This window comes from Nanorana parkeri, unplaced genomic scaffold (genome assembly GCF_000935625.1).
Source record: "Nanorana parkeri isolate BGI_ZX_2015 unplaced genomic scaffold, ASM93562v1 scaffold386, whole genome shotgun sequence".
Taxonomy (NCBI): Eukaryota; Metazoa; Chordata; class Amphibia; order Anura; family Dicroglossidae; genus Nanorana; species Nanorana parkeri.
Window position 1 is genome coordinate 371,694 of NW_017306654.1, and position 9,616 is coordinate 381,309.

At 41.5% G+C, this 9,616-nt stretch overlaps 1 protein-coding gene across 1 annotated transcript in view; it reads left to right on the forward strand.

The window, feature by feature from the left end:
* PLEKHG3 (pleckstrin homology and RhoGEF domain containing G3) overlaps positions 1-9,616 on the forward strand; it is a 48,833-nt gene that overhangs the window by 9,464 nt on the left and 29,753 nt on the right. Inside the window, exons 2-3 of the mRNA XM_018559275.1 lie at positions 4,825-5,288; positions 8,520-8,620. Of these exons, the coding sequence (XP_018414777.1) occupies positions 4,825-5,288; positions 8,520-8,620 (565 nt within the window). The remainder of the gene's footprint in view (positions 1-4,824; positions 5,289-8,519; positions 8,621-9,616) is intronic.

Sequence of the window (9,616 nt, forward strand, 5' to 3'; positions counted from 1 at the left end):
GAGGGGGAGGCATTAGCATTCAGAAGAAGTTTTAAAGGAGAACTATGAGGTGAGTGATTTTCATTCAACCTCATAGTTCGAGCCGACGTGTGACAATTAAACTGTCACACGTCGGCTCAATAGATTGGGAAGTGAGCGAACACAAACCGTCGCTCGCTCACTTTTCGATCCTGTCCCTGCAGAGAGCCGTAACTGTCACTCACGGCTCCCTGCAGGGTTCCCCTCCCCGCTCCGATCCTCCAGTGCTGACTGGCGGAACCGACGAGGGAGGGGCGGGTACAGCTGGCTCTGCCTCTAGATAGGCAGAGTCAGCTGTCACTCACGCAGCTGGGTGGATCTCGACAGTAATGTTGGGATTTGTCCCGGCTGCGGCTTTGGGTCACGGGAGGGCGCTAGTTTATGTCCTCCCGTGACCCTTAGGAGAACTATGGGGAAAAACACTCACCCCATAGTTCCCCTTTAAAGAAGAAGTCCTAGCCAATTTTATTCCTAACCCTTGCAGTGGGGCTTGTTTTTGTCTAGAGACAAAAATAAAGTTTATACTCACGTGAACCTCAGAGCGGACTGGCTGCTACTCTGATCCCTGCCACCTGTCTCCCTCCTTCATTGCAGCGATGGAATGTCCCTCAGCGTCCTCATGTCCTATATACTGTATACTGACGTGATGACTCACAGGACCTTGGACCGCTGGAGCAGAGGCGGCAGGGATCGGTTTATCAGCCAGATGGTTCAGGTGTGTATATCACACCAGGTTCAGGTGTGTATATCTTTTTTTATTTTCGTCCCTACACAGAAAAAAAGAGCTCAACCCTTGCAGTGCGAGGATATCCCCACTGCAAGGGTTAGGAATAAGTATGCCTGGAGTTCCCTTCTTTACACCTACCCAACTGACCATAGAACAGTTGCAAGCACCATAGAAATGTGGTGGCCATCTGACTGAAAATAGCCAGATTGGAGATGCTTATGTCATGCCATGTGCTTAACATGTATAATTAAAAATGCCATTGCCTTTACCAGTCCCATTGTTAAACATACAAAAACAAAATATCAGTGGGAACCTTGTGCAATTGTTGTTTACATCTCTCATCAGAGATGTAAGAGGGAATAGCACAATGAGTCATGACAGCTCTAGGAGAGATGCAGCTAGGGTGGGAGCCCAAGGAGGCCCTGTCGTTATGGGATCCCGTCGTGGATTGTTACAATTCTTTATGGGTGCACAAATCCTGGGTGTTGTGTAGCTAATAGGATTAAAGGAAACTTGACATTAGAGAATGCAGTACTGTATATGGGCTAATATTGCTTAAAGTGTACCTATAGACAAGCCCCTCCCCCCTTCCCCCCACTTTCTGTCGTGGGGACAAACTCTTCACCAGACAGGAAATAAAGGGAATTCTTCAACCGCAACACAGACTGGAATCTCTATCAATGTTTCTATTGTCTGTTCTCCTCCAGTATGGCAAAATGTTGTCCCCAAAACAGGAAGTGAGGGGAAATCTCACTAATAGAGCCCTAAAGAAAAACCTGATGGGGGTTTAAACCCTTCCCCGCTTAGTCTTAAAATAATTTTTTTTTTAAGTTTTGTCTATAGGTACACTTTTTTCTTTTTTTTTTTTATTATTTCTTCTCTGGGCCAGTGACTTGCAGAGAATCAAAGATAAGTATGACAGCCCTGGGCAGCCTCCACATTGCCAGCCCCCATGTGTCTGACATGACTAGCTCTCTGCAGCTTATTCTCACTATCTGATGTGTCTGCTGCTTCCTGGATTCTTCATCAATTTCTCCACCTTTTTGTATGAAACCACAGCAAGTTTCCCTTCGATATGTCCCATTGATTACAACACACTAGACTTTGTTCTGGGTTTTGGTCTACCTCTAGGAAAATGCGTCACTCTCTAGCTGTCAGCTCACAGTTACACGTCTCCTGAGACTGGCTGTCGCTTCCTGGCAGGAAGGACAGTGTCCCATCTTTTTCCAGCAGATGACACCTTGGATTGCCCCAGGCTAGTTCAGCAACAAAAGATTTCATTGAATGGAAATTAGCATATAAAGTTTATGTGTAACCCATTCATTTTACTACAAAGTCTTAATTCTCTATATTTGCGTTTTCCTAAGAGAGGCTTACTGGTTTCAGGCACCTGCTTCTTGTTATGGAAAGTCCCAATTTAACACTTTGATTAGTTTGTTGGCCTAACAGTTGCAGATGTTGGTTACACAGTACGATTACATGGTCCAATTATATTAGGCTACTGTGTGTTTTTTCTGATCCTACAAAATAGTCAATATTCAGAATCTATTGGGGAAAGGCTATGCATTATATGCATTTTTCTTCAAAATACATGAGGCATTTGTTCCCCCCATAATTGCAAAGAGCTGACCACACAGTTCAGTGGGAGATAGCTGTGGGATTCCCTTAGCATCTTGATTATTGGTGAAATAGGTCCAAAACCATTGCATAGCTTTATACTCGGCAAATGTATTCTTAAAGTGAACCTGTTAGCAATTAAAGTTTTTGAAAGTCCTATTTAGAAGCCTTAAAGCCTTAGAGAAATCAAGTCCTTAAAAAACAAATAAACCACATTAGACAGGTGTTCTATCTACATAATAAAAATAAATCTATTATGATTCAGTATTTTCTGAATTACAAAAATCTGTATGCTCAGCAATCTTTTGAGAGGGAGAGAAGTACAATTAAATAGGAGCTGAAACATTGTTGTTGACAGACAGATGCTGCAGTCTAAATGTTTTTTACCATGGTGCAATGTAAAGCAGATTGCTTATTTACATTGAACTACTCTGCTCAATATACTGGAGCGAATGTTCACTACTCTGCTCAATATACCGGAGCGAATGTTCACAGATTGCTCCATCTATGCTAATCTGTGTGGATGGAGGATTCTCCCGCTGGGCCAAGCCTCAGTATCTTTCTAGTAGGCTCTGCTGGCTTTTGAAAACACCTGCACAGTGCCTGCATCCAATCAGATTGTTCAGGTATTTTGACAGCCAGCAGGGCCGACCAGCAAGATACTCAGGCTTGTCCCAGCGGGAGATTCCTCCATCCACCAGTTTAGCGTAGATGGGAGGAATCTGTTGCACTTTTTCCATGTCACCAAAGAAAATCTGCAGAAAATCTATAGATGTATGGCCTTGCTTTAGATGAAGGTGAAACTGCGGTCCACGTCAATCATCCAATCACGTGCAAGCAAAAATACTCTAAAACAGAAAGGCTGTACTATGGATTACAGGCTCATACTTCGTACCCAAGAGGAACCGCTAACATTTCCAGGTCTTGAGGAAGCCTTACCAAAACCAATGAATGGCAATGGCAAACATTCCTCTTCCTAGTTGGAAGAGTACAACCTTTACAGTGGTGTTCAGAATGCCACCCTTACAGACAGCTAAAAAGATGATTGGTGTCATGCTGCTGGCTTTTGCACCACCAAATGGAAGCTCAACCAGCCATAGTTCAAGGAAGCCCTAGCAATCTCTGGTAGAATCCTAAGGTTCCACGGATCTCTGGTTGAGAAAAGATGCTTTAGTAAATTAAACCCATGGTCTACATAAGGGGAAGTTCTACTAGAATAAACACTATGTACTTCCATTGTAGTATTCCTTGTAAAGGTGGATCTTCGAAACCACTAAGTTCAACCCTTACATTAGTATTTTTAATCATTGCATGCAGGTGCCTGTTGTCACTTTCTTCTTAAACCCTACAGCATACATTATTTCAAGACTGAAAATAGCTCATTGGAACCATTCCCAGTAAAAAAACCAAGCAAACTGCAGAGTATCTATCTGGCTGGGTTCGGTCCATAAGCACCCTCTTTCTCCTAATGTGGCCACTGGTCAGAATTTAGGACAGTTAAGAGAAAGAGAAGGAAAAGTTGAGGACTGAATTAAATCATAAAACAAATCCTCTTGAGAAATGCCTCTTCATATACACAAACTCCATCCCTATTAGCATCACAAAGCAGAGTGGACACATATTCAGTACTAGGTAGTGTCACACCTCTAATCCCCATTGACAAATCTGCAATGGGTGTTTCTCATGCTAATGCCTATTCTTAAGGACAGGCATGACGGAGCTCATTTTGACTCCTCTAGTTAAACTTTTGCTTTACTACACAGAGGTAACTGGGGACTTGAAATAGAATACCCTGCGTGGTATTCATTAGCCTCTGCAGTGACAGTGTTGGAGTTCTGGATTAGCTCTCACTCATGCTGCTGGATTATGTTTTTTTGAAAAGTTGTCACTTTGCCAGTGAATTTCTGTAGATTAAACTTTCACAGAGAGCAGTGATGGTAATTAGTGGTGAGAGAACTGATTCCGCAATTTTTAATTCACCTGGATATTTGCATACAGATCTGTGAAGAATCATACAATTTTTGAATCACCATCACCTGGAATCCTTTAGATCTGAAAGCACAATTTCAGGTAACACAAACATTGAAGAAGTGATGATTTTTCTTTTGACTTGTGATCTTTGTATAGGAAACAGCTGATGCTCTCCAGGATGGACTGGGTGGATGGTTTTATTGTGATACAGTGCAGGGATATCTCAGAGACGAGGAAGATATAATTTATATGTAGAAACATTTACATGTAATCATAGGGAACAAAATAACCGTTCTACTCTAGGATAAAGTAAATGAATTCTCTAAACATTTGCCTGTTGCTTTTTATCTCCTATGTTTAAAGGGCCTTGTATCCATAGCTGGAATTTAACTTTTGTGGGAAATAAGATGATGTCACCATCTGAAATCAAGATTTACTTTTAACGCAGTGCTTCAATCAAATTCAATTTGTATCTGTCTTGTTTTTCCCAGAATCCCCCCGACTGTCAGCAGGCTCATCCAGCAGCAATGAAAAATTCTCCAGTTCTGCCTCCATCTCTACTGACTTTTATGATTCGGACCGACCTGTAAGCATCGCCTCTACAGCATCTTCTGGCTCCCTTCGTGAGGGCCGTGATCTCTATGAAAATATCGGACCAACAGAAGAGGAGCGGTTGGGTAACAGTCCAACTGGTGTGAAAATGGCGCTGGTGTCGTCTACTGGGGAGAACCTGCACTCCACTTTTCGGGACAAGCAAAGTGGGTTAAAAAATTCCCACACTACAAACGGCAACAATAATGTTAACAGACGAAGCCGTATTGGTTCTAGGTCTCTTTCTCCATTTGGGACAAAAGTTAGTGGTATCTCTAACAAACTCAGTTATGTGGAACGTGTGGTGCTGGAAATTATCGAGACTGAGAGGATGTACGTCCAGGATCTACGTAGTATTGCAGAGGTATGTAACAGTCCATTTACACTGGCATTATGGGACAGAAAATCGGAGACCTTCAGCCCAGAACATTTTTAGGGTAGGGTTGGGTAGAGTGGGGCAATGCAGAGGTTCTGAAAGCATGTGTCATGGGATGAGGGTATCAGAATAATTGTAAAGTGAACCTGTGAGGGAAGAAATTTTAAAGCTGCATTGTGAACTTTTAAAGGTATAGTCTGCAGTCTAATCACCTTGACCCTGGACTCACTAGGTATTCTGTCACTGACCAGGAAGTATGTAGGAAGGCAGATGTGTCTTTCAGACTTCACTGGCTGCAAATTTATTCCAGGTTATTCCGACTTAATAGGCAGTTAAGCCAAAATCATTATGACGCCCATATTTTTTTAAAGCAATGTCAACTGTCCTTGTTTATGTCCTTACAGTTTTACTTGAAAGCCATCAACCTGATTTACTATTTGTATTGTGATGGCCTTCACAGCTACATACAGAAATCTTACAGGAAATGTATACTATTTTAATATGGATGGCTTGCAGGCATTTTACATGCAGTTACATTGGGTTTTTCTTTTTTGGGGTGTTCACACAGAAACTATTTGCCTAAAGCTGCCTCTCTACAGGTATATCAAGCAGCCTGAGATTTTTTAGTTTGTGGCTTAAAGAACCCTGATCTGCAAGATGTTTAGAAAAATACTTCACGCTGTCCTAATTTGTTCATTGAGGGTGACTGGCACCCACAGTAAACATCCAGATGATACCGAAGACCATAGCAGCTTTCTTTCCAGAACCTCATATTCAGTATATCCTTATAGAGCTTGTCTATGGCCGAGCAGATATCTGTAATATGGAAGTTAACATTGCTGACTGGCTGTTTAAAAATACAATTACTAGCTGTGCCTGACCATCTCTGGTTGCAATACTTTTAGACACTAACCCAGAACAAGTATGCATGGGATGAGTATGACAACCCGAGATGCAGTATTTTAAGTCATCAGTGGCTTAGGCTGCCAAAGAGGTTGTCATTTCTGACCTCTCCTAAAATGCTGGTTCACAGACTGTCATACTGATCCAATGGCTTCATTAACTTCAAAGTCACTAATTCAGAACAAGCATGTAGATTAGGAATTTTGACTTTACGCTGACTTTCTTGAACTACTTGCTTGTTCAGTTCAGTGATTGAAAGTATTAAAGTCAGAGATGGCAAGACAGTAAAAAGTGAAGATCACTAGCACTCAGAGGATGACGTTTAAATGATAATGTCATCCTCTGAGTGCTGGTGATCTTCACTTCTTGCCGTTTGATGTACACGGGGCCATCTGTGGTTATCACTGCAAGCACCACCATCGTGATTTGATCTGAAACGCTGCAAGGAGTGCAGGGAGACTTACTGGTATTCTACAGAGATAGCAAGACAACAAGGATTTTCAGGAGGTCAGCGGGGGCTCTGTATCCCTCTTAGAAACCTGGCTTCCTTTTAATTACTGCAAAGCTACAAAGTGTTGCAGTGTAGTTTACTAAAACCCTTTTGCCATAGACCAAGCTGTCTTTTAAAAACCCTATAAAATGACAGCGCTGCTTACCTTTGCAATTTCTGAACCAGCCTGGATGTTAAAGAGTAACTTTTAGCCATATCTTTGAAATGACAACAAACTTGCCTTTGCAAATGCTTAGTGATGGCAATCTGCAAACACATACTTGTAGATAACTGCCGGCTTTTTACACTTTGCATACCTTATTTTGCTTTTCCTCTCCATTTTGCTCACAGTGGCCATTTTACTGAGGGCGGATTAATAGATCTCCCTTTACTTCCTGGAACTCTGGCACATGTGACTAGGACACGTGACCATACACATCATCTCAGGGAAGGAAAATGCCTTTGCCTGAGATCTCATGAGATTACAGATGGGATTTCCCAACAATGCTCCGTGATGTAACCTTCCCAGGATGCAATGCTTGGGCATGTTACATCACTAATGCCCAAGAAGTGGAAAACAATAATTTTAAGTTAAAATAAAAATGTTGGTTTACCTCATGAATGTAGGATGATTTCATATCGGCATCCTGAGCTGCATGCTGAGGTGATTTTTTAGTAAAATGGGGTAAAGGTTCACTTTAACTTGGTTTGGGTTGTGGTATCTCTCCCACACTGTGTACACGCAGGCGGGAATTTATCAAAACCGGATTTTAGTAAAATGGGGTAAAGTTCCACTTTAACTTGGTTTGGGTTGTGGTATCTCTCCCACACTGTGTACACGCAGGCGGGAATTTATCGAAACCGGAGCAGGCTAAATCTGGAGCAGTTGCCCAGGGCAACGAATCCGCTTCTCTCTTCAGTTTTTTCAGTTAAAATTTGAAAATGAGAGAGAGAAGCTGATTGGTTGCCATGCACAACTGCTCCAGATTTTGTCTGCTCCAGTTTTGATAAATTCCCTTTCCAGTGTTTAGCCCCAGATCGCCCGGCCTAATACATTTTTGTGGCCATGTGTAGAAGTACATTTTGATCACAGGAAGTAGATTTGCTTGTTGTGCATGTCCATGTATACTTCTACATTTGAACTGCAGCATGTCCTGTAAAAGATGCAGTGCAGTCAGATTGACACATTGCCCAATCCTTTCATTTGTTTTCTGTGAATTTGTATGTAAAAAATGTGAATGAAGGCATCCCAAATAGGTAAAATGCTGTGAATGTGCCCCTACAAGGAAACCGAGCCGAAAAAGTTTTGGTCGTCTGTAAAGCAAGTTCATGCCTGATTTACTGCAGAAATTGTGAAATGAGTTACTTTGCTGTTATTTTACCATCACCAGGAAACCAAACACATCAAAGAGCCCCTCTGGCTATGAGATTGATTGTGCATTCCACACCAGCACTTGTCTGCTTTTTGTTTTCTGGCGTCCAATTACTGCAGGTTTCTGTTAATTGTACAGTAGAGTTGACATTTTATGTGTGTTTTGCCTCTTTCCTTTGAAATGAGCAGCTTCCATGATACACATCCTAGACAGACAGTGACCTATTATTATTTTTTTTATCCTTATTTTTAAAACTACATTTTTGTGAATGAAGCCAATGTAAGAATCTGAATTCCGTCTTATCACAGCACCCTGATAACAAATTGTATTTATTCCTATAATGAAAACTCATGACCTGGGGAGCAGTGAGCTGCTAAAACATTAATGAGGCAATAAAATCTGTCAGCCATGATTAATACTCAAAACTTAAGTGCCTGTATTTTATTCCTGTAGGATTATCTGGGAGGCATCATAGACAAACAAGAGCTGCCAATGAAACCAGAGCAAGTCTGTGCTCTCTTTGGAAATATTGAGGATATTTATGAATTGAACAGGTAATATACTTTAAAAATAATCAAAAATCACTGCGCTGGGAATGAGTGACTCGATATCTAAATAACTAAATAGACCAGCAGCAACTTTGTGTATAAGTGAGTCTATTATGTGGCAAATAAGTTGCGCTCGGTCTAGTTGTGAATGGATGTGAAAGTGCTCTCTCAAAACCCAAAGGGGGGAGATCACCTTCAGATAACAAAATACATTTTAAATATAAAGTAGATGTCTCCACTAGTGATAGTGAACTAATGTTTGAAGAACAAGCACAAGGAGCCAATCAGTTGTGCTGCCATGCCCATGCTTTAACATATGGCATGTTAATAGGAGTAGAGAGCAGAGCAGAGTGCTGCTTTTCTTTTCAATGTCCAATCAAGGGAGGAACAAGACCCGTAAGTGTTACTTATGTGCAGCACAGAAAAAACAAGTCACTTTCCCTGCCAGACAAGGGCTGTGCTGTGTGACAGAGCTGCACAAATCTCCAGATTGGATGGATAGGAACAAAATCCTTTGGCAGGTAAAACCGCTTTCTTGTATGTAATTCATCTGTGTATTTAACTGTTTGCCTGGAGTTCAGCTTCAAAGTAAATCTTTCCCAATAGATTTGTGGGAATTATCATCGCTGACCTCCTTCTGCATGTACTAGTTGACTGCCATTTTTCTGACCCACTACTGTAGCTTTAGTACTATCTAAGTTACTGTCTTGGAATAAGCATGTAGATCAGAAAAATCAGAGACAAGTCAGAAATCTTTATACTTGTTTTGGGCAGTAAATCCCAAGTATTGCTGTTGGAGTGTCAGCAAGACTGCCAAGCAAGTTAGCTTTTACTAAATACGATGTTAACAATGGTAGCCTCCATGCTCCTCCCCATAAAAGTTCCCTTTTAATAGGGATAACAAAGGGGCCCAACAGACAGACAAATAACCATCATTAGCTGTTCTTATTTAAAGTGGACCTTGCACTCCAGGGCAGGTCTGTTTTTTTTGTGTGTGTTTGT